This window comes from Xiphophorus couchianus, chromosome 13, assembly GCF_001444195.1.
Source record: "Xiphophorus couchianus chromosome 13, X_couchianus-1.0, whole genome shotgun sequence".
Classification (NCBI taxonomy): domain Eukaryota; kingdom Metazoa; phylum Chordata; class Actinopteri; order Cyprinodontiformes; family Poeciliidae; genus Xiphophorus; species Xiphophorus couchianus.
The window spans coordinates 8,207,875-8,233,344 of NC_040240.1; the positions used below are offsets into that span (position 1 = coordinate 8,207,875).

Genomic DNA, 25,470 nt, shown 5'->3' on the forward strand with positions numbered 1-25,470 from the left:
CTCAACTGATGCTAGGTTTGTTTTAGTAGTGGTAAGTGCTTCTTTTTTTTTTTTTTTTTAAAAAAAAAAAGAGAGATAAGTTTGGAGAATTAAAAAAAAAAAAACAATAATAAATTCAAGGGGGTTTCTCCTGGGGTTCCGTGTGAAGGAAATCTTCCAGCGTCCGCTTTGGATCATCCCTCAGTGGGTTGCGGGGGCGCGCGCGCGCTCAAATGTCAGCTTGTCAGAAGAGGGTCTTCCGCTCTTTCGGGGACGCGCGCGGGGTGCTGAATCTCGTGCGAAAAGAGACGAGGCGTGCACATCTGGCTCCGGTGGGGTCGCAGAGTTGCAGGGGAGGGACTTCTTCAGCGTGTGTGGGTGTGTGTGTGCGTGTGTGTGTGTGTGTGTGTGTGTGTGTGTGTAGGGGTGTGTGCGCGTGTGCTGTGTAATTCGCAGCAGATGACCACTTGGGGGGATGGAGGATGCATTCGGGTGGTGAGCAGCACCAGAGCACGTTGGACTAATGAAATTGCTTTTTTTTTTTTTTTTTTTTTTTGACGCGTGCGGAGCAAATGCTCCTGAGTTGTGCGCCGCTTTTCGGATCACGGCGTGAGTCATGGAGGGGTCGCTCCGCAGCATGACAGAGGAGCGGGGCGCCCACACCTGAACAGCGAACGTGGAAATGGATACCAGCGGCTCCTCCTTGGTGGGAATATGCCTTTTCCTGCTGTCGCTCGGTGGGTTTTCATCTTCCTCCCCGGTGTTGGATTTTTGTCCCGAGCGCTGCGACTGCGTGCATGCGCTGCACCTCCTGTGCGCCAACCGCGGCTTGCGCGCTGTGCCCAGAGCTGCCGCGCGGGTGTCAGATGATGCGCTGATCTTGAGCCTTGGGGGCAACTTCATCACGAACATCTCCGCGTCAGATTTCGCACGGTACTGTAAGCTCGTAAGGCTGAATTTGCAGTATAATCAAATAGCAGCCATTCACCCACAAGCATTCGAGAAGCTGTCCAGGCTAGAGGAGCTTTACTTGGGGCATAATCTTTTAACAGCTTTACCTGCTGGAAGTTTACAATCTTTGAATAAACTGTCTACTTTCTATGGGAATGACAACGCCATTAAGAAAGTCCTACCGGAGAACTTCTTGAACTTGGATAATCTTGTTAAACTGCGCCTGGATGGTAACTCATTAGAGGTTCTGCAGGACTCTGTTTTCACAAATTTGGCAAACCTTCAGTACCTTCACCTGGAGCACAACAAACTGCATCACATCCACAGAAACGCTTTTTTGAAACTGACCAACCTGCGCTTTCTTAACCTGGCCCACAACAAGCTGTCGGCCCTCACTAATGTTCTGAGTTTCTCTCACCTCAGATCTCTGACCGTTTTGTTGCTGTCTGAAAATGAAATTCGGCACATCGGAAACCACGTCTTCCAAAACCTGAAAAAACTGTCCAAGCTTTCCCTCAGTAACAACAGGATTTCTGGCGTGGAGAGAGACGGACTGAAGGGACTGTCGAGCCTCAGGGAGTTTCTGATTGATGGCAATGAGCTGGAGGAAATTAATGCTGGATGGCTCGACCCTTTGGAGAGGGTTGAGGTGCTGGACTTCAGTCACAACCGGCTTGTCAGTGTGGACCCCTCCGCCTTTTCCAGACTTACATACTTAAAGGTGTTGAGGTTGAAGAACAACTTTCTCACCAGTCTGTCAGGTGAGATTTTTGCCTTCAACAGCGTTCTTCAGAACATCGATCTTCACGGCAACAACTGGACCTGCGACTGTCGCCTTGAGGATTTGAAAAGATGGATGACTGCTGCTCATTCTCAGCGAAAGCTTTTGTCTGTATTTGTGCAATGCCATTACCCGGAAACTCTGAGGGGGAAATATCTGGACTATGTGAACAGCTCCCAGCTGCATCCCCTCGGGAACTGGAACCATTCCTGTAAGAGTGGATTTGGGCCTGAGGACAGTCAGGGAGGAGGCCTACGTAAGAAACTGGATGGGAAAGATAGAACAAAGTTAGATCGAGAGGGGAAAGATGAGGAGAATTGGATCGAGCTGGGTGACAGAAATAAAACAGAATTAGGAGAAAGAGACGTTTTAAGACAGCTTAACAGAGGCGGGATAGTGACAAGGAGAGAAGGGGAGAAAAGGAAAAGAGGTGGCCAGGAAGAGGTAGAAATCCAAGGAGACCAAGGAGGTCTGGAGGCAGCAGAACCTTCTATCCTGAAAGGAAAGCAAACAAAGAAAGAGTCACGACCTGCTACAGAGGCAGCTGGTAGACGTACCAAAGGAAGCCAAAGGTCAAATGTTATCCCTAAGATTGATCCATTAGTCACGTCCAAACCAAGTCATCCAACAAACACATGGCTCACTACCAGTGAGCCTGTCCAGCCAGGAGAAAAGTTTGATCTCCTGAGGTCAGATCGAGACGAGGCACTGCCCGTTATCTCAGATCCTTGTGTGTTCAACCGACATTTCATCACCAATGTTTCAGTTGATCAGGTGACATCTAGCACTGTCACCGTTTACTGGACAAGCAGAGATAACCATCGCTACTCTCCAGGACCAAAACCAGGCCTACACGAAGTTCACTACCGGATTCTGTTTGACCGGTTCGGCAACCCGGACCGTTTCCCTCGCTACGTCTATGCCGGAAGAGATTCTCGCTCTGTGACCCTTCGCGAACTCACCTCGGGAGTGACCTATGTGGTCTGTGTGGAAGGAGTAGTTGGCGGATTTGTGTGCCATGTGGCACCACGTGACCACTGTGCAGGACTGGTCACCCTCCCCGAGGTGGCCAGCCGTCAGAGCAGTACTTCTCTAACGTCTGACCTCCAGCTGGTGACCGTGGTGACACTGGTGGGAAATGCTTTGCTGCTGCTGGTCATCAGTGGCATCTGGCTTGGGCGGAGCCTCAGAAAGAGGCTGCAGAAGAGGAAGTCAGCCGTTCACGTGCGACACATGTACTCCACGAGGAGGCCGTTCCGTCCCACGGTGGCAGCGACCTCCGTCTCCACGGACTTTACCAGCTACCAGAGCAGTCGATCAGCTCGTCTTGCTCCCCTGGAGGAAGGAGACCTGATTGAGTTCCCTTGTGATCGGTTTTTAGACAACTGTGGTGTTCGCAGAGATGGCAATATGCAGAGATTCTCTGACTAAAACAAAAATACATGGAAATGCACGGTATAGAAAGAAATATTTGATTTTGACCAAGTTGAATTCTTTGGAAAAACCCCCAAAACAAAACAAAACGGTTTTTCACTGTATACACCCTGCAAAACCAGACCAGGAACATTTGTTTTTGGTTGACTCTATTTACTGAGAACAATTTCCTTCAGCTGTAACACAGCTAAGCTCATAATAATCATTTCAGACTCCAAAGGAAGTCCATTTTTTCAGACTTCCTTTTTCCTTAATGAGGCCTTTTCCTCTGTCATTTCCTTGCACCTGAGAATGTCTCAACATATGTGATTTTTTTATGAGTGGATGTGTGCACATATTGGATGTTGTACCACTGATTTCAGCAATGGTGCTAGTACCCAGTTCACAGACATGATATTGTCTAATATTTGTACAGTATGTGATGAGGGCTGCTGGTTGGCAGAGAAACACCTACTGTTTGTATTATGTTTTATACGTTTTGTAAAAATAACTATGTCATTTCATATTATGCAGAAAACAAAACAAAAAAAAGCACAAGGAAATCAGTATGCACACTGGATTTCCTGTGTGGACAAGTGCGTACACCTCCAGATTGCGCATAAACTAGTTGCTGGGAGCAAATGTCTCCAACAATATGCCTAAATTGCAATGGAAGCATTTGTGGACAATTTAATTATGTATGATATATTTTGTGTCTATATGTATTGATTTATTTGGCAAAGCAAAAGAAGTGTACATTTCTATACCCACATGGGACAGGTGAAACACATGTTGGAAGAGGACAGATTTGATATCTGGACTCTGCGGTCTCTTTTTTTTAATTTTTCATGTAATGCCATACTGTAACCTTTAGGCAATCAAAGTCTATTCATGTTGACGATACTGCTGAAAACTATTAATATTTTAAACATCTGTCACTCAGAGCTTAAATGTAGACTACCGTTTGTATTTCAGAAGGTGGAACAATAAATCTAAAGGTTTAAAGGAAAATCTGAATTGTGTGTGAGGCTCTTACAGTGTTAATGTTAGCGAAGTCTGGCAATGGTTAGTGTCTTTGTTTGAGTCAACAGGGTGGAGTGCCTCCAGCACTTAGTCCCAACAGACAAAAATCTGTGCACAACGAAGTATTTTAAGACCACCAAAAGGTCAAAGGGTCAATCATTCAAGTTTATCTAAACTCATTTTCAATGTTTTACATGAAAGATTTGGCTTAGTTTGAAATAAAGTTTTGAACACTTACATACTTGAATACAAATGGCATGCCAATTGAACAAAAGGGAAAACACCACTTTAAAATGTTTGTGCAACAATATATTACGAAATATTTATGAGTGCATGCTGGGAAAAAAACCTAAAACTGCTTCAATGTCTTTCGGTTACTGTGGTCACAAGACGGTGTAACCACCGAAACGGACGCTAGGGGGCAGAGTGAACCGCACAGTTCCTCATGCAAATCTTTCCCCCAAACAACCAAACATTCCATCTTTTTTCATGAATGAAAATGACATAAAACCACGTGAAGATATAGATAGATAGATAGATAGATAGATAGATAGATAGATAGATAGATAGATAGATAGATAGATAGATAGATAGATAGATAGATAGATAGATAGATAGATAGATAGATAGATAGAAGTGCCATTCAAGAAAGCCTGTTTACAATCTTTCTTTCCATTTCTATGGCTCTGGAACACAGATTTCTGGTTTGATTGACTTTATTTACAAGAACACATTTGCAATGTTTAAAATAACATTTTTGTAAAGAAGTGGTTTACTTATTAATAAACAACTACAGTTGTATTATTCATTGAAATGATTTTTTTTTTGCTTCAAAACAAAAGGCATAAGGTGTGCAACCAGCAGCTGCAAAGTTAGTTACATATAAAAATATACAGGGCCTTGCAGATGTACTCATACTCCTTGAAATTTTCACATTTCAGTACACTTTCATTGCATTTTATGAGTTAGAATCACACAAAGCAGTGTAGAAATGTACAGAGGTAGGGGAGAGATTGCATTTAGCTGTCCTATTTCTGCAGTTCTGGCTTTAAGTCTCATGGGTTAAGTCTCAAGCAGGTTTTCCTTCAGGGTTGGTTTGTTTAGCTCCCTTCACATTTCCATCAACTCTGTCCAATTTTCTTTTTCCTGCTGAAGAAAAACATCGCCATGGGATGATGCTGCTACCACCATGTTTTTGGAAATGGTGTGTTTGGAGGGGATGTACCTTTACAAAACGTCCCATCATTTTTAAAGATTAAACTGGACCCGAGTACTCTATTTAGAGTCTCCGACAATGCTATATAAAGTAGTGTCGGAGTAAAGAGGAGTAGCCTTAATTTATTTTTAGTAAAACATTTTCGTTCTCCAACCTGTGTACATAAACATATGAATAGTTTTGCCAGCACCGTACCGCTTAGGAGTTGTTGTATTAAAGTTAGTGCAAAACATGCTTGTCTGTGTTTGGATCACCGGTGAGTTAGAAGTGCAGGTTGGATTCATGTAAACAGCCCCAGATATTTTCCTCATCAACACAAGAGTCAAAGTTGACATCAGAGTTTTGCAAACAAGGCTTGTTTTAGCATCTGATATTAAAAAAGGGCTTCTGATGATGCCGGTTAAACAGCTTTGAGTCCGTATGGATTTATGAATGCACTCGTCGAGTTCAGCGCTATTATCTGTAGCGGTGGTTAGAGTCCAGAGAGGGGGCCGTGCCCGATGTCGGATCCGGCTGTCGAGGAGGTGGAAACGCTGTTGTGCTGGATGGCGTGTGGCTGAGTCTCAGGGTCTGCAGGGGTGGGACTCCCTTCTGGACTCACCCCTGCAGCTGGACACAGAGACATCTGTCAAAGTCACCGATAATGTTCGGGTTGTCCGCTGTTGGATTGAGCTTTGCTTTTGTATGTTTAACAACCAAATAAAAAACCAACTACAGCTCAGGTCATATGAAAACATCTCTTTTTTTATTCTTTTAACAACTGAATACTGTACATACAGGTAAAAAGACAAGAATAGAAATATATGAATATAGCACAGGCTATCATTGCATAATAGCCGCTTGTAAATCTTTTCTTATGACAGTCAGTTAAAGTTTATGTTGGACATACACTTTAGCCTGCCTGGAGTGCGACATGAAGGATCTTCCTAAGTGTTTGATCGGCTCTCCTGAGGAACAAAAGTGCATCGCTAATATTTGGAGAATGTGGGGTTAGAAGCTGATTTTATTCCAAAGTGCTGCGGGACACAGTTTAAGGTCTCTGAATGAACAGAAGAGTGCTTTATTATAGCGAAACAACATGCAGCCATGTGGCATTCGTCTATTAGCACTATGAAGGAACAATGTGCCTGTACAATAACCTCAGCTGTCATTGATGATGATCTGGGAAAGCTGCTGGGCTGTTAGACAGAGGTGCAGGGTAAGGGGTTTTACTCACTGGGGTACCCCTGTGCCTCCCTCTGTCGAGCAGTGACGGGACAATCCTTGTGGGTGAGCAGGATCTGCTTCAACTGGCCAACCTCTGACCTCAGTGATGTCACCTCGTTCTGGGGATGCAGATAGATCTGATAAGTGTGATGCTTTGTAGAAATATGCTTACCCGCCAACGTTTTTTTATTTATTTATTTTTTTTTTATTCAGAACTTTCAGATTTTTATTTGTTACAAATTTTCACCCACTACTCTATGTTTGGCTATCACATTCAATCACAATCAAACACTTTGAAGTTTATTGTTCAAGTCCGCATTCTTTCAGTCTTAGAGCCTTGCAAAACGCAAAGCATTGCTCACCTGCAGCTGTAGGTTTGTGTGCGTAAGCTCTTCTGCCTTCTTCTCCAGTGACGACACCCACAGTTTCCTCTTTTGCCGACAGCGGGTTGCTGCAGCCCGATTGCGCTCCAGGAACTTTTGCCTGCGCTCATCGGGGTCCTGCTCAGCCGATCTTCTTCGACGGCTGCTGCCTCCTCCTGTTCCTCCTCCCCCACCACCGCTGCCCCCGCTGCTGCTGCCGCTACAGCTTGCCTGTGCTGCGTGCTGAGAGTGGGATGGTTGCATCTGTTGTGCAACTGGTGATAACTGAAAAAAAATGAAAAAATAAAACATCAAAAAGTAGCATCTCTTTGCTTGAAAGCAGAAATACAACACCAACAGAAACTGTGTACTTTGTGTAATGTATTGCACCTGTGGTGGGGCAGATAGTGGGGGTGCAGGTGGGGAGTTCTGATGCAGGCGTGATGGCGGTGATTGGTGAGAATGAGAGTGTGTTGTGTTCCCTGACTGGTGAAGTTGGAGGCTCTGAGTGCTTCGTAGGTGTTGTGGAGGTGGAGCATGGCATCGCTGCTGGTAGGTGTGAGGCGGAGTTGCAAGCTGTGGCGGTTGATTGGGTTGGTGATGATGATGATGGTGATGAGGGAGGTGGGGATGATGAGGATGGTGGTGTTGCTGTTGCTGTAGTGGAGGGGCGTGGTGGCGCTGTGACATCATCTCCATCATGTGACCCATGGATGTCACAGGATTGTTGATGGCGAGCATTCCCGGGTGTTGATGAGAGTAATGATGCCCCATCGTCTGTTTGGGTCTCTGAGCACAGGAAGAGAATTAATCAAAGAATAAGCCATCAGGCTTGTGAAATAAATGTTCAAGATGCTCTCAGTCACGCCAAACAGGACATGGTGAGGTGAGCGAATCTGCATAGGTGCAGACAGAGTATCAGAATAGCATCGCATGATAAGGGTAAAGGTAAGGCTAAGTAAGGGTATCATTATTTCATTTGGTTAGCATTCCATATCAGTTGTGTATATGTGCAAATAATGGTAATTACTGCTTAGTTAATTTTGAAACAAACTGAATGTGAATATGTGTATTTTCATTAGAAACTTTCAGCCACAATTTTGATGACAAGACGATGTAACCACCGAAACAGACGCTAGGGGGCAGAGTTCCTCAAGCAAATTTTCCCCCCAAACAACCAAACATCTTTTTTCATGAATGAAAAATGACACACACATATATGACACACACACACACACACATATATATATATATATATATATATCCTATTTTTAAAAGTTGACTTTCTTAAAATGTACTGTGAGTTAATAATTAGTTCATGTAATTAATTATACATAGTTATGTCTCACCTAAAAATAGCTAAAGTAAATCAATATTCCTGGGAAAAAAACAAAACAAAAAAACTACTGGGTTAAAGTACATTCCTAAAGGTATTCCCTATGGTTTTGTCCTTGGACCAATTCATCTCACAATTTCTATTATTAACATTGCATCTTAATACAATTGTAAATCCCATAGTTATACTGATGACACAGTTCTTCAGTCTTGTGCAAATTATTATTTATTTTTAAACTGGGCTTCCTATTCTTCCTATTTACTTTGAAGTGACCTGCTGTCATGTGCCACAAAAAAAACATAAATAATAACGATGAATAAATGACTTATTTATTTTGATATTTTTGCAAACATTGATCGCCTACACAAAAATTAGGTATTTCATATGTACCTTAAATCTGTAAGTTATCGTTAAAGCTGTAGGACGCTCTTGGTTTAGTGTGAAAATGGACATAGGTACATGCTGAACCCAAAGGGCACATAGGTATATTTTCTTAAATATTATTTTGAAGTGTCTGAAAATATACTAAAGGTCTTTACAAAAACAATTATTAGATCTTGTCCATAATTGGAGTTTCTTCTAACCATCTCCAACAGTGTTGACAAACACCGATAAGAGGGATAATGTGTTCTCGTACAAATGGTGCCATCTGCAGCTTGATCCCTTCACACTTTATTATTCCTGTGTATCATCTGACTAAAGCGACTGTACGAGCTAAATTAAACCTCATCTCACCTTTCTCCCACACTCAGCGAGATAGGGAGAGGTCATGTTTGGAGCATGACATCACCTTCCTCCCAACTCCCAATATTACTATCTGCTTGCTGTTACACAATATTTCTTTAAGAGAAGAGGCAGTCTTTCTCTCTCTTTCTCTGTGTCTGTCTCTCTTCACCATTCAGCTACAAAAAAAAAAAAAAAGGGTACATTTAGTCGCTGCCAAGGATGAGGTCACCGAAGTAACCGTGCCAACTTTACCAGCCAGCCAGGCCGCCAGTCAAACAAACACACACACACGTAGCAGGACGGGGCATGAGTATTTCAGCTCTGTTTACTACATACAAACACCATGACGCTGGGGCTGCTGATTACATCATGGGTCTTCTTGGCCTAGATGACACACCGCTTTGATATTTCTGTCTAGAGGGATCAGTGAATGAAGACATAAAACTTTACATGAAACACTGATCCACTTGTCAAATGTTTATTTTTCCACTTCAGGTGAGTGCACTGTTACTGTACAACAGAGGCATGTTAATGCACCTCCTGTGGTTTTAAAGAGGCAGTGTCCCGTTTCACACCTGGGAATGAATAGCGCCTGATAACACTTGATTGCAGCTCAACTGCTGTGCTGAGGATCCGGAAAAGACTACTGACTTTATCACGGGTGTGCTGATATGAACGAGGACCAGTTAAGAGTTTAGGATCATACGAGCTCGCCCGGGTGAAACGTTACTAAGCCTTGCAAAAATGTTGATACTGCTTTAACTTTTCCACATTTTTTCATGTTACTACCACAAGCTTCAATATGCATCATTACGGATTTATGTGATAAGGCAACATTAAGCAGTGGATCATTGTAAAGTTACCAAAGAGTCTTCAGAAGTCACCTAATTAGTAGATAGACCTAATTAGTAAATAGGTTCCAGCTGCATGTACTTAATGTAACTTTCCCAAAACAAAGAGGGAAAACACGAAGAAATATATAAATGAGTCACCAGCTTCCAGCATAATTTGCCACTCTTTGTTGCCACTTGCAGAATGGCTTTACTTTATGGCCAAAAGAATGGATCTTCATGCATTGACTACAGAGGCCTCAATAAATTCACCATAAAGGACTTGTAGCCTTTGCTTCTTCTCATCTTTGCCTTCAAGCCGCTGCATGAGTATTGCCCAGCTTTTGACATCCGAATCATCGTGGATGTTCACAGCCAAGGCTATGGGTTCCAGTACATGCTGTACTGGAACTATGGGTTGAAAACAGCTCTTGTATTCAAGAGCTGTTTTGAATACAGCTCTTGGGTCTCCAGGTTACTAATTTTTTATCCCACTTTTAACAGGTATTTTAAGGATCTTCAACTTTCTGGGTATTCTGGATTGCGCAAAGACATTAAAAGCCAGATGTGACTGTGAAAAGTGAGATTCCTTGACTTTTTCCTTAACTTTCCACCAGTGGTGGGGCAAGCTGCAGTGACAACACTTCACAATAACTATAACATCAGTTGACTATGGAATAATGGGAGCTGCTGGATGACTATTGAGCTACAAAAAAAAATATCCAGCAGCTACTGATTGTTAAGTAACAGACATGTGTTACCTAGAGACATGGTTGCTCAATGTCTTTTTGTTCCCTTTATCATACAGATATCTGTAATTAAGGAAATTAGCTCAAATGTTATAAGTGACCTATAGCTAACTTTTGACTTTGACCATGTTTGCAGAAAGCTAATGTTTATGTGTTGCTAATGCTAGGTAAATCTTGGTAGTTCTCATCTATATCGACAAGTTAAGATAATCAAATCAATCAATCAATCAATCAATCAAATTTTATTTGTATAGCACATTTCAGCAGCAAGGCATTTCAGAGTGCTTTACATCATATCAAACACAGAAACACGATGCAAACAATGATAACTGGCTTCACTGTTTGAAACTCAGTGTCAACCTAGTTTTCTGAGAACTCACTATCAAAGTTCAGCGAGACTTTTGACGTCTTATTCCAAACAGAATTTGGGAATTATTAAAAAAAATTCCCAAATTTTTAGGAACGAGGGTCGGATGAGTTCAGTGTATCAGCTTTCTGGGAAATTCATATTTGCTTTGGGATAGTGACTTATGTTAAATGGCAGTTTGTATGTTATGAAAGCAGCCAGATGTAGCAGTCTTCATGAACTGTGGGGACATGTTTATAGCAATGATCAAACTCGATTTGTTTTCTGTCTTCTAAAAACAGAGTGTAATATCAAGATCTGAGTTTCACCCTTGGAGGAATGCTCCATAAACTGTGACTTGTGGTACGTTGAGATTTACAGCACTGCCCTCAAATGTGCGTCAAAATGGTCTGTGGTCAGTCACGGAAAACAAAACTTCATATCATATTGCGTCTTGTTACATAATTTTTTTTATGTATTTATAGTTAAATGTCTGTAGGTTGAGAGCAAAGTGAAACCAAAGTCAAATTCCTTGTTTGTGTGCACAAACATAACTAATAATGCTAATTCTGATTCAACATATCATATTGGATCACATTATACTTAAACTATACATATCAGATCTCACTGTTATATATGTTGCATTGTATCATATCACATTGCATAATGTAATTTTTGTATTGTATCTTTAAACCAAGAGAGAATGTATGCTGTAAAATACTGTATGTTAAGTTTACAATCTAATTCTACTAGAGTGCATAAAGATGTATTAGCTGACATCTTTTTTAATGAATACTGAAGATTTTGTAGTAGTCAAAAACATTTAGTGGTACCTGAGGAGAACAACAGGAGGGGTTTTGAACAGGAGCTGGCATGCCCATTGCACAAGACATCTGTTTTTCTATCTGATGAAGAAAAAATATTGACACAAATATTTTTGTAGCTCTAAGAAAACAACACAATATCACCTCATTATTAAAAAATAGAAATGCCTCCCGCTTTGTCACGTCCGTTTAATATCCTACACTTTCAACAAATACATCCAAACGTCGAAAATTTCAAAGACGACAGCAAATATTGATAATTCTGCGAGCATGACCTACTTGTACAAGTAGTGTAGTGACCCCATCACTTATAAATAATCAATCAAGCATAGGCGAAACTGTGAGCATGACAATAAATCCTCCGATACTTACAGTCATGTGCTGAGCAGATGCCCCTTGCATGGCGGGGTCTGGCAGGGTGCCAGGTAATGAGGCTGGCAGAGGTTGCCTGTGTCTGTTCCGCATTTGAAGGAGGCAGGACAGCGCCCCGGGAGTCGGCCTGTGGTCAATCACACAGAAAGGAAAACAGGTCAGTCCAGGAAGCTCTGCTCAGCTAAAGTTTCATCGACCCTGGTTCAGAAAGAGGCACAAGTCGAAACATTTATGGTCGTGTCCACATGGGAGGTACCTGCTTAGTAAAACGTAAACAAATGTTCATGACAGGATAAGGCCTTTATGACGATCTTGGTTATTCTATAGAATAAAAGATGATTATTGGAGGCCCTGTCTTTAATAGCCAGACATTGATAAGCAACAACAGCAAAAATATTAGATCTTGATCTTGAACATTTTTTCCATATTTTTGGAAAGTTCATCTTTATTTCTAAGCACTTACAAAAACATTCCTTGTGCTGCACAAATACCATATTTGCAAAGATAAAAAAAAAACAAATAGGAAATGTACACTAAGCAAGCAGTGTAATAAAGAAAACACAAACTAACCCCTTTTTGAAACCTCACTTATTTCAAATAAATCTATAGAATTTTCATAAATTGTTTTAAAAGGTTATTTTCAAAGCATATCCCTATTTCTGTGTTTGATCAGTTGTTGCCCCTAACTTTTCAAGTCTGAATTTTAACTTTAGGAAGCTTTCTGTTTTTTTATTTTTTGTTTTTACTTGAAATTTAGGAATTTCAACTGCTGAATAGAGCATAAATACACCACCGCCATGACAGACATTAAAGGAAAGAATATGCTGATTCAATATTGGTGTAAAGAATCTGTTCAGTTAAGTTTCATTTTACATTTATTCTTCCTTTAAAATATTTTTCGTAGAGCAAAGATTTTATCTGTGTGGATATCTTTGGGGTGTATATCTTTTATATTTCCTATCTTTGAGATTTTATTTTTACAGGTTCCAGTGGTGAGTCAATGCAATGTAATTTAATTCTGATATGCGCCAACTGGCCTGTTTCTATTGCAAGACAAAATATTCTATTCTATTCTATTCTTCTTAGGGCAAAACATAAACAAAAGTTTGTTTTGGATAACTTTTACTACTTCTTTTTATTCCCAGAAAACCTTTTGGAAAAATAGAAATAATACAAGGCAGATATAGACTATGCCTTTCTGTTACTAATAAAGACAAATGAATAAAATATGAAAATAACTTTCAAGCAGCCAAGAGATAAATGTCCTTCAACAACCACTGTGTGACACTGTGAAGCAACAAATTGAATAATAAGAATTCAAAATGGGATAGCAAGGAGAAACACACTAAAGAAAACATAGTATATTGAAAGAAGTGACAGAGTGAAAGAGAGCATGGGTGCTTGGGGATCACAGCAGGGAGGCAGAACCTTGGGTGTCATGTGCTGCTGACTTAACCGTTCTGGCTGAAAGCCAGTCGGATAGCGTGGGTCTCCATAGTTGCTCTGATGTCATCGGCGAGAATGTCATCATTGAATCTGGGAATTTACGTCTCCTTTAACATACAGGCAAGTGCAGACGAACCAAAACAGCCTTACATGGCCTAGTGTCAGACACTCAAAAACCCGTTTGCCATGGTAACAGGTCATAAACATCACTGGAAACAGTCAGAATTATATTACAGATAACATTTAATTGGTTTCACTGACTAGCACAACGTCTGGATTGAGTGGCACTGATTTACTGCGTCGTGACTGACTGTCAGCTCTCCCTCCATACTGTCCTGTCATGGCCTGCCTGAGCCACAACAGATGTTTGCAGCTTATTTTACTGACTCAGCTAATCATCAGCAGAGATGTAGCAGATGTTTTGTTTATGTTCCTCGCGTGATCCAGTCAGATATATAGGTCAGGAGATAGGAAGATCTAAATGTCAAACGGACATTTGGGATGAAAGACAAACAATGTCCTGTGTTACCCTGCAAGTATGATGTTAGTTTGCTTCTCTTTTTTTCCTTTTCCCAATTTAGGAACAACATATCTTTTTTTTCTTCTTCTTTTCTTTTAAAAAAGCATGTTTTAAAATAAATAAAATGGAACTATAAGTACATCATTTTAGGTTTTCAAAAATAATTATAGAATGTAAAGACCAAAATGTCTGTATTTTTTCAAAACCCTTGGGATTCCAATTGCCTAGCCTAAATAACATCTTTTAGAATGTGAGGCACATGTTTAAGTTCAGAGACCACTGCTTTATTTTCTAGAGCTAGTACCACTGCTTTTTCAGGACCTACAAGATTATTGAGATTATAAGGTAAGACTGCTGTTCTGCATGCATGCTTAAAACACTTTTCATTTAGCCTCTGTGTTTTTGTGATGGAGAAATATATCTCACAAATCCAAATGATGAAATCCCTTGTACTGGTGGGGACAGGTTTGCTTTAAAAGTTTATTCATTTGCTGATCTTTTGCTTTGTGTCAGCTATTTGGACAGGAATAAGCCTAAAATAGCAAAGAGACAGAAAAATATACCTACATACACAGAGAGTCCCTGGTATTTGTGGCCGTTAGGGATCACAACCCCCTCTGATTAGCTAAAATCCGCAAATAGTTGACACTCCCTCTAAAAATGCTTGTAAGAGCCTGTTTTGACAGTTCAAACATCAAAAACACCTTTGATATTCATTAATATGCACAGCGGAAACTGTCTTAGCACTACCGCACAAGCTCACAACAGTCGTCCTTATCTCCGCTCTTTGGGTAACAGCCAATCACCGTCAAGAAAATTAAATCCTGATCCTGGATTGACTGGTTTACAAACAGCAGCCTAGCGCATGTCAAGTAGCATTGCACCAAGGTATCTCCGCTTCCCAAGCTGCTTTTCTGTTTCAGAAGAATCTGCACAAAGGCGATTTTTAATTTCAAGTTACGTGCCACTGAAAAAATACACAAAAAGGTGTATCTGCGAATACCGAACCACAAATAAGCGGGGGTCCACTGTGTACTAGAATCAAATCATGTCATATTGTATTGTATGGCATTGTGTCATATGATATATTACAGTATGACTTTATATCTCATGATTGTTTCATATTTTATTACATGTTATTTTAGAACATTGCAATATGGTATATAATATAGTGGAGTATTGTACGGTGTTGTATTGCATCTTCTTATCTTGGTAACTTTACTGTGTGGAATTATTGTGTGTCATATGATACTGAATTGTCTCATATTATGCAGTACACATCATATTTAGAAATGTGTTGCAGAAGTACAGACTGATTGATTGATTGGTAACATATCACAAATTCACCAACTGAAGCAAATAAAAAAATACTCTTAAATAATGCGGAAAAACTACCTGAAATCCAAATAGGGTAATCCACAGATTTATGCTGCGCCCACAGTCTTTCAAGCAAAAGTTCAATAACTGCATTCAAATTTGTGGTTGTAATTTGATCAAATATTTTTTTTTAAATTAACATTAAAGTTTAACTAATTCATCATGACCTGGGTAAAGCTGGACATTTGGACATGAGTTTCTTCGGACAGAACCGATATGTTTTTTCTCTCCGTTTCGTTGTTCTTATAAAGCTACCTTTGCATCTATAATATAGTGCGTGCCTATGTTCTCAGAAATCCCAAAGATTGAGTTTCTCCTGAATTAACAAATCTAGAGCCAAACTGTCTGGCAGAGTGGGAGCAGCTGTTGGGAGCTGGTCGGATGAAAGACAGGAACCTCCTCTAATCTGTCAGTTGAACTGGGTGATAACCAGGGAGCCAAGGAAGCTGCCCAGGCGCTGAGAGACTCCAGTCTGATTCTGAGTTTTTACAGACACAATAGAGGCGGTTAGTCGGGCACTGGGGCGGGTAGAGTCAACAGGACTGAGTGGGCGTTATGCAGCGGTTCTCCATCTGCACTTTGTTCCCTCAGAATGAATGTTTGATCTTTTTCTTCCTTGCTCGCACTTCATTAATGAGGTAAAGAATTATGCAGAGGAAAATGCCAGTCGCTGCCCAACAGAATGAGTTATAATATGTCAAAAACAGGAACAGAAGAAAAAAATGTGTGTATGTTGTGCACTGTGCTATGCAGACAATAAAGTACAATGTCTTGCAAAGTTTGCATACATCATACGTTTTTCAAATTTTGTCACATTCTAACCACAAACTGATTTCACTGGGTTTTTGTATTTGCCTCTGTCTTTCTGTCCACTTTGACTCATTTCCTTTCCAGTCATTTTTTCATTAAAGGGCTTATTGTATTGGGGTACAAAGTTAGTTTTCCACTGTACATTATTTGCATGTAAGCCAGAAAGTTTAGTTCTGGTCTCACCTGAGCACGTTCATTCACATGTTAGCTGTAGATCATGCATGGCTAGATCCAAAATTTAAATAGGACTTATCAGGAATTCCTTTCAATGGCCTTCTTAATATTATATTTTAATAAAGACAAGACTTTAATATTTGTAGTTCATATTGAGTTCAATTACGGTAACACTGGGGGATTCTATTTACTAATTATGTGACCTTTGAGACAAAATGGCTGGACTTGATTTTATGTAGGGGGACTGGAGTAAGCAGGTACTGAATGCTAGTCAGATTTTACTTTGTAAATATTTTATGAAACCATGTATTATTTTCTTTTACTTTACAGTTATGCCTTACATCCTTTGCCGGAATTAGAAGAATAAGAGGCCCTGGACTGGGGTCAGTTTTAGAGCCCTTTCCTAAAAAAAAATAACAATAAAAAAACGTTTTACTCATGCAAATTAAAGAACATTGTTAGGCAGGTCAACCCATTGGCAGGTACAAATTGGTGGATGGTCTGGCCCCATGTTGGTTCCAAAATAATGTGCTACCACTTCATAATTTTCAAATATTTGAGTGCTGTTTAAATTCATAAAAATCTAAACACCACATGCAAAATGAGCCCATGTGTTTAATGTGAAGTGGAAAGTTTGTAAAACATACACAACACCAAAAAGTACATTTTCGTTTTCGGTGGGGATCCCCAAAACTCAGCACCCTGGGCCCTGTAAGCCCTTGCAAAAGTCTGACCCATCATTACATTGTGCTGATTTACTACATTTAGCCCCAACAGCATAAATTCAAGTTTGTGGTTGCAAGGTGACATAATGTGAAAACGTTCAATGATCACGAAAGCCTTTGCGAGACGCTGCAAATAAATATGATACGGATATGTCATTTGGAATACAAGTGTCTGCGTGTCTATATATAAAGCAAAGTAAAGCTATACTCACCCTGAATGTGTTAAGGTGGAGGGAGCCTGGGTGATCACTGATCCAGATTGAGAGGCGCCAGAGGAGCAGGACAGTGCTTGCTGGGCAGCCAGGCTGCAGCTCGGTGCCATCATTGGGCCATGGCCTTGGGGATGATTGAGCGGCGGTTGGGGAGGGTGCTGAAGCTGAAGCTGGGGCTTTAGATGTTGCTGATTCATACAAGACGGCCCATTATGAGACAGTGTCTGCAGAGGATGAAGCAGAAGCAACAAACTGGCTTGGATCTTTTCGGAACTGAGAGCTAGCGTCAAGGTGTGCGCCTTTGCGTTTGAGGGCTGGCTGTTTAATTTAGAGGGTAGAATGTGATCTCCTGGTTTGTCTTTCCTGCAGCAGGTCGGATATCTGCAGTCGACTAATTGGGTCTGACTCCCTTTATCAGCCCTCGCAAACAAACAACCGCCGCTCAAGGCACACACCGTTACAGACTCCACAAGCAAACTTGCACAGGTCTGCACTGTGTCTCGCATGCTGATGGGACTTTTGTTTTCAAAGAGTAAGAAGAAGCTAATCCTTTGTTTATGTACCTGTTTGTTATTCTCCTCTTCCTGGGCTTGGAGAAACTCCTCCTCGATCTCCTTGAACAGACCAACCTCTTCACAGTTCTGCAGAAATCGCGTTGGGGTCGGAGTCTGGTCTGAAAACATCCCACGCAATCAGATATTAGAAAAAAAAAGAAAAAAGAGGATTTCAATTTTTAACATAAATTCATCCCTCGCTGCCCAACTTCTCGCGGCAGCCTCCGCCGTTCGAGTCGATCCATGTTCTAAAACCAACTGTCATCCAGGCTGTAGTGCAAGGAGGAGAGAGACAAGCCGAGCTCCCAGCCTGACTCCCTGATAACATCAGTCTGTCTCTCTGAGCCGTCTAAACATGCAGGGGTCAGGGGTCAGCCGGGCTCATTGTTTTGACACCAGATTTCCTGCAGGAGGCGAGACAGACTACAGGACACGGGATCCGGGGCGACGGTCCCACAGGAGGGGGTGTGGGGGAGGGATCTGTGGAGGTTAGATCCCACTCTAATGTTTACATCCAGAGAGACAGCTGATCCTATGTTAACACATCTCACCGTGTGACAGCATTTTGACTACATAGCTTGGATATTATTGGCTCACTGGGTCATTCAATTAGTAATCACAAAGTTACTCAACATTTTTTGAGAGATCTGGCACTGACACAACTATGAATTTGTCGGGTTAAATGCATAAAAAAGATCTGCTGCGCTGAATACGTACGTTTTTATTATTTATTATTATTTTATAACAACAATGACCCTGTTTAGACTATCACAAGACAATAAAAACCGCAGGGTGACTCCATAAGGAAATAGCAGACAGAAATGGAAAATGAAGAGGTCATGATCCAATAAAAACGGCTCAAAAGTGATTTAGATTTTACAGGTATTATGTAAATGTGTTACCTAGGTGACTCTTTAAATGACCATGGTGAATAATGTCAACGGTGGCTAAAACATTTGAACTAAAATACTCCTTTTTCATACAACTATCCTAAAGATCATTAGTTATGTTTAAAATTACTTAAAAAGATGCTGAGGGTTCACTGAGGCAGTCTAAATTTTTCACTGGATGAAGAAAAAATGTTTTTAATACCTCAAGGTGGATGTAGCATTTTGCTTGCTGCTGGGCTTACTTCAACCATTATATCTGCTAATTGGTTCATCGTGTTCGTTCGTTAGAATGTTGTGTGCAAAAACGCATGAGGATCAAAGAAAACAGTAGTTTCACATTCGCCTTCAGTGTAAAACAGAATGTTCTGTAACTGCGAGGCCTGTTGTTCCACAAAATTACATGTTATTATTGTGCTGTTATTTATTTATTTATTTATTTATGTTTTCAGAATAGAAAATTAATCCACACAATTTACATAAGTTTGAAAAAAAAATGTGGATGCACAAGTTTAAATCTATTGTTGTGAATGTGGTCTAATTCATACGAGGTTCTAAATCCTGCATACAGGATCAAGGGCCATATGCATATGTATATAAATTTAACTTAGAATTTAAATCATAAAGGGCCAGACAGACCACACACATAGTCTGGCCAATAACAAAGTCCTGGTGTAATTATGGTTTTAAATTTAACCATTCTTTTTGAGAGAATAGAGCTCATTTAAAGTAATAGTTTAAGAATAGCCTGGAAATTTTCCATTGAGCTGAGATCAGGGATTTGGGGTTGCCATTCCAAACCATTAATGTGTGTTTGTGATCATTGGCCTGTTCGAATGCCCAACTGACCAAAACTAGCGTTCCCAATCAAAGGAAATTGGTCCAAAGGCTCCTGAACAGCCAAAAAACAACAAAGGAGTGTTATCTATGGAGTGCATCATGTTGAATTTTAAAATGTTTGGACTGATTACCAAAAAATCTAACCTGTGTATCAAATGCTTTTTACTTTAAATATAAATTGGAGACGAAAAGAAAAAAACAAAAAATCAGACAACAATCATCCTCCTGTTTTTGTTTCTGAATCAAGCCGTGTTGTGCCTAACCCGGCGTGCTTTACTGTGCATGCTGCAACATGAGCCCCTCTGTTTCGCAGGACTACCTGAGGGAAGGAAACCTGCACCGGGGTTATCACATCATATATTGTGTAACGTATCGTTATCTTTTTTTTTCTTTCTTTCTTTTTTTCATCGAGCTCTCAGTTTATAAAAGCAGGCCATATCATAAATGCGCAACTGGTAAAAACAGACATAAAAGCTGATTTTGTAACGGCTTTTGATGACACACGTTTCCCCTCCCATGTTGAACTGGGGGAGGAGAGAACAGAACGGCACGCAAGATGCGGTCACCTCAGGGAGGTGGACGATCTGACCTCACCTGAAAAACTTATGTCCGTCTTTATTGGGGGGAACTTCAGGGTCATCTCATGCTTGTGTCTGTGAATGAACAGGTGCTCCTCTAGCTGGAAGCGCTGTAGTCCACCGGAAAGAGGAAGCAAAAGAGTCGAGGCATAAATTGCTGAAGCACATCAGCTTATCTCTCTTATCGCAAATGGCCACAATACTCTTAATCTTATCAGCATTTAAGAAAATCCGACTCCTTTGATGAGAAAAGGATGATGTCACATATCTGGATGCTATTTTTAGAAGCTGTTTTTTTTAAAATTATTATTCTTAATAGGTCACGTAGATGCGTGATTCATTTCCATAAGAACATAAAGACATAAATCATCAAACTCGCCTTTACTAGAATGCAAGTCATGCTGTGTCCTACTGACCTGAGAGCAGCCGGGGGCGCCGCACACATAAGGCCTGTCCTGTTTGTCATTCATGTCATCCACACGCCTACACAGACAGAAGAATCAAGAACAATGTGTCAATGTGGAGCCTGGCCACCGAGAACGGGAGCATTCGTCGTGCCTCACAGGTCAGATAATTACACTGCAGGAAGGATCATCTGAAGAGAAAAATAACACAATAAAGGCAAAACATTATTTACTCGAGTGTGGAACATGTGTGTTATGTATTTCTGCAGATGATGGATCTGTTTTTTTTTTTATCAAAAAAAAAAACTGTGACACATAAAGGTGGCAGCGTCATGCTACGGGAAGACGTCAATCTACCAGATTAGGAATTTATGAGAAAATTATATAAATTGTTGCCTCATTTTCAAGTAAAAGAAAAAGTGATATGAGGAGGAAAGCCGCATATTACCCTAAAAACACCCAGCAAAGCATGGTGGTGGCAGCATCACACTGTGGGGAAGCTTGATACTATTATTCTATGATAAAAAAGATTACACAAAGTAGTGCGTTATTGTAAAGTAGAAGAAAAATCCTACTTTTTTTTACTGCGATGCCGCCAAATAGAACTTTTAAAAAATTAATCGTCTTGGTGTTTTTGGAAAACACTCTCTGTGGAGGAAAAGTAACACTGTAGATCACCCTGAAAACACCATCCCCATTATGAACTATGGCGGTGGCAGCATCATACTGTGGGTACGCTGCCACGGCGAAGCAGCTCAGAGTTGTTGGAAGTGTAAACGAGGCTCCAATTGTGAGCGAAAAGAGGTCGTATATGTGCACCCCAAATGTTTTAGAGTGTTAAAAAAAAAATGGAAATAAAAGACTGAAATTTGGATTTCTACAGTAACAAAAGGAGGAAAAACCTTCAAAGCCGTAAGCACCGCATTCTGGATATTGAAGTCCTACAGCTTTCTGATCCGTAAGACTTTTCACGCTTACTGTGCAGTGATGTGTTGCTGAGTGTAGTGCCTCCAATTATGCTTTCACCGGGTGCTCAGCTCACAATAAGAGCGCTGAAAGCACGAAGGCATACCGGGGCTTGCATCAAGCCCTCACAGGATGAAAGCATCAACACAAACATGGGGCAGAGAAGATCACTTCTATCGGAGGGCGCTATAAGTTTTTGCTAGTCCTTTTCTTTCCGTCTGACAGCAGAAGAAGGAAAATTGAAGTCTCCGGCACCAGGTGTAACCAGACGAGTTGAGTGTCGATGTAAAGGGGAAAGAGTGAGAGCTCTTGAAAACACGAAAGCAACAGAATATGCCTCCATAAGTGGTGTAAAGAGTCAGAAAGGGGTGGATGGGGGTGGGGAGGAGGTTGGAAGAGCAACGCAAGGGTGATGGAGAGGGGAATGGAAAGGGCAAGGGGCAGTGACTACGGGTGGAAAAAGAGGCAGATAGAAGAAGGAAGGGTGAGGGAGGGCCACACTTCAGGGCCTTCACTCCTGACAGGTTTGAACCTGCCTTAGCCCCCATTTTCCAACCTAAGGCAAGCAGAGGTGACTTCATAGGTGCGTGTGTGTGTGGGTGTGTGTGTGTGTGGGTGTGTGCATGGATGTCTGTGAGTACACACGAGTTACAAAATACGGCAAACAAGTTCACAAGGTCACGACAACAGATAGAAAATGGGCAATTTGCACGATCAGCTGAAGGAAAAAGATTACATAGCTGCACACCGTCAGGGACATGAAGCATAAAACTTCTCCACTTTAGGTTCAGATCCTTGAACTTGTTTCAGTCTTTTATCGCAGTGTCACATCAAGCAGTACTTGCATGAGATTATAGCAGACTCAGCACATTTTCAGCAAAATCCTTCTGTCAGAGTGATTACATCACTGCAGAATGATGTCATACACGCATAAATCCTACATACAACAACGGCCAATATGTTGCGACTTTAAGAGGGATTAATTTGAGTTCTGCGTATACTGGCAATCATTTCCCCAAACATTTAAGACAAATAAATCAAACGTTATAGTCCACCGTTTAATAATAACAAATGAAACAAAACACATAACTTTTAGTAAGTTTGCGGATTAAAAAAAAAATGTAAATACACTGTTCAGACGCGTTCAGAATGAACCAACTTACTGTCTTTTAAAGTTTCCATATTTGATTGAATCTGAAATTGAGCCGAGCCTGAGGTTCGCAGTTCATTCAAATCAAATTCAAGCAGTTGGTTCCGGCCGGTAAATCCAGTGTCAGAACAGGACCGTGACCCGGTTCTGTCCCACAGCTCACTAAAAACAACCTGTTCAGAAAAACAAGCCCGGCCGGCCGGCCGACCGGCACAGCTGTACTGAGAGTGCTGTCACACCCCCCTAAATAGACACGGAGCGCTCAAGCCCGTCCCGCTTGCTGATGAGACTTCTCCAGGACACCTCGCCTTACAAAACGTCCCGCTGCCGGTAACTTCTCCAGCTGGTTTTCACAAGTGAACGGATAAATTTAGTCGACATGGGTTTTTGCCGTCCCGAGCCGCGAAGAGCTCACGAGAGAGCCGAGACCGGCGCCCGCTGCCGCTTGTTGCGCGGTTTCCAAAAGTTTTTTTGTGAATGAAAAGTAGACGCAGGCTTACCTACAAGTGGAGAGAGGGGACGAGCGGCGCTCCAGAGAGGAACCACGTTGGACTGGAGCGCGATGACAATACGTTCTATTTACAGAAGCATTACATCACCCCTCCCGGTGACGTCACGTGGGATTCCTGAACTTCTAAATCATTGCGGTCCCGTACGGAGCGAAGGATTGAGGAGGAGAAAGGGGGCGGGGACAGGACGCGGGCGGGTAGGGGGACGGGACGGAACAGGAGCGTGCTGGCGTGCATGGCTCCGCCGACAGACAGAAAGGGGACAGACCCGGAGGGCGCTTTTTTTTTTCTTCTTCTTCTTCTTCTTCTTTTTTTATGTCTAGTCTATAGTCATTACAACTTGTGCGTTGACCCACAAAACGGTTTGGTTAATGGCTAAAGAAATCTTTTAAAACCATTATTATTATTATTATTATTATTATTATTATTATTATTATTATTATTATTATTATTATTACAGTGTAGTCTTTTTATGACCAACATAAATAATGCATAATTGAATATAAATAAATAGCAGTAATGAATTATTGAATGAAGGAAAGAATGACCTGTCCCCCATCTTCTCCTGACTTAAATCCCAGCAAGGTTATTGGATTGGTCATATAATGCACGTTTACACAAACAGTCACTTTAATAAGCTTTTTATATATTATATAGTAAATAAATGAGGGGTGGCATCAGCCATCTTCTATGATGTACCATGTTGAAGCAGCAGCTTATCTACGGGTGAGAGGAAGTGATTCCTCTCATACTTATACACCCAAATTAGTATGTTGTTTGTAATGACTGTACAGTTTTTATTTCCTTATACTGTTTCTTGCTTTTATTTTGTGTAAATATGCAAGGCTATATTCCCAAACTTACTTTAACTTACTGCTGTGATTTCTAGTCTTGGGACAATAAATAATTATTCTATTCTATTCTATTTTATTCTTGTTATCTGAATGTCACAGGCATAATACAGAGCCCTCAAGGCTCTGTATTATGCCTAATACTTTTGCCAATTTATATAAAAATTAGGTCAAAAATGATCATGATGCATCTAATATCATACAAAGACAATGTCCTGATGTTTGATCATCTGCAGGTTCAATTTGACACTATTTACTCTTATAGATGCTGAAAAAAACTAACGCTATGCCATTTGCAAGTACAAATTGCAAATTCACTGTACGTCTAGTTATAGATGCATAGATATTTTAATTAATGAGAAAAAGCATTTTAAATTACACACTGAATGTAATTAGAACAAATGCAAATGATAGGTTTCATTTATAGAAATAGGTCATATTTTTATTTTAAATAAAGAAAGGACTTATTGAGGTCACATTTCTACCTCACACTGGCCATGTTAACGTTATCTGAATGATCCTGTTTAGCTCTTTGCAGATGTTAGATGTTGTTTATCATGAAGCACTGAGATACATCACAGGATGTAAACCTCTAACCGGCCATTGCATGTTGCATTTCTTGTTTAGATGGTCTTGATTCTCTATAAACAATCCTCTGGAAAAAAAAACAACAACATTTACTATCACTGACACTGTCACTTGTATTTACTATCACTGCATCTAACTTCACTATATACAGTATATCAGACTCTGCTTACAGGCTGACATATTGCGTTAGTGTTTCTCCAGTATGAACCGCCTTCTCTTACAATTTTAAGGACAGTGGATGGTTGTTCCTGTCTTTGATGTTATTATTTGTGTCTCCTTCTTTAATTGAATATTTCCCATTTATTTGCACAACGCGTCATTTCCTATTGCCCATTTTAATAATGTTGTTGTTGTCTGTGACTGTTAAAACATATATTTCTATTGACAATTTGACCTCTTAATGAGATTTACTTGTAAAAGGAAAGGTTGCAAAAAGTCATTGGCTGAAACAAAATGCAACTTTGGAAATAATTAGGAGAAGATTTCAATCTGCCTTTGGAAGGCTTACTCTGAGGATGGAAATAGAATCTTAAACATTTGCATTGTCAGTTTTATTTTTCCACCTAAAGAAGTTAAATAACTTAAAAGCTAATATTTTATGTAATGATTCTGATATGTTTAAGCTGCTATATTATTACTGCAGGAATTTATTAAATTAATAATTAATAGTCCTGTGAGGGGTAGAAAAACAGGTAGTGAGAGAACCATGAGTCAAAAAAGGACTACAAACTACTAAATATGCATATGATTAACAATTGTCCATAA

General features: G+C 40.6%; 3 protein-coding genes across 9 annotated transcripts in view; 2 read left to right on the top strand and 1 right to left on the bottom strand.

Moving 5' to 3' along the window:
- Positions 1-278: 278 nt before the first annotated feature.
- Positions 279-4,668, top strand: tril (TLR4 interactor with leucine-rich repeats). The gene has a single exon (XM_028035714.1). The coding sequence runs from the start codon at positions 662-664 to the stop codon at positions 3,140-3,142; it is 2,481 nt and encodes an 826-aa protein (XP_027891515.1). The 5' UTR covers positions 279-661; the 3' UTR covers positions 3,143-4,668.
- Positions 4,669-4,845: 177 nt separating this feature from the next.
- On the bottom strand, positions 4,846-23,646 carry LOC114155699 (cyclic AMP-responsive element-binding protein 5-like). Of its 7 annotated transcripts, none has more exons than XM_028035719.1 (12): positions 23,258-23,646; positions 20,816-20,832; positions 20,654-20,720; positions 20,254-20,347; positions 17,942-18,051; positions 17,379-17,602; positions 12,115-12,241; positions 11,752-11,823; positions 7,322-7,720; positions 6,932-7,216; positions 6,580-6,688; positions 4,846-5,972 (listed from the first exon to the last, which is right to left on the bottom strand). In XM_028035719.1, exons 2-12 carry the CDS (start codon positions 20,830-20,832, stop codon positions 5,836-5,838), a joined length of 1,641 nt encoding a protein of 546 aa, XP_027891520.1. In that variant the 5' UTR covers positions 23,258-23,646; the 3' UTR covers positions 4,846-5,835. The 7 variants fall into 7 exon arrangements, with proteins under 7 accessions (XP_027891520.1, XP_027891519.1, XP_027891524.1 ...); XM_028035718.1 differs by lacking the exon at positions 23,258-23,646 and adding an exon at positions 22,771-23,245; XM_028035723.1 differs by lacking the exon at positions 20,816-20,832 and having other exon boundaries at positions 23,262-23,646.
- The window catches only part of jazf1a (JAZF zinc finger 1a), a 37,561-nt gene continuing 26,408 nt past the window's right edge, over positions 14,318-25,470 (top strand). Inside the window, exon 1 of the mRNA XM_028035729.1 lies at positions 14,318-14,425. The gene's annotated coding sequence lies outside the window, so the exon portion shown is untranslated. The remainder of the gene's footprint in view (positions 14,426-25,470) is intronic.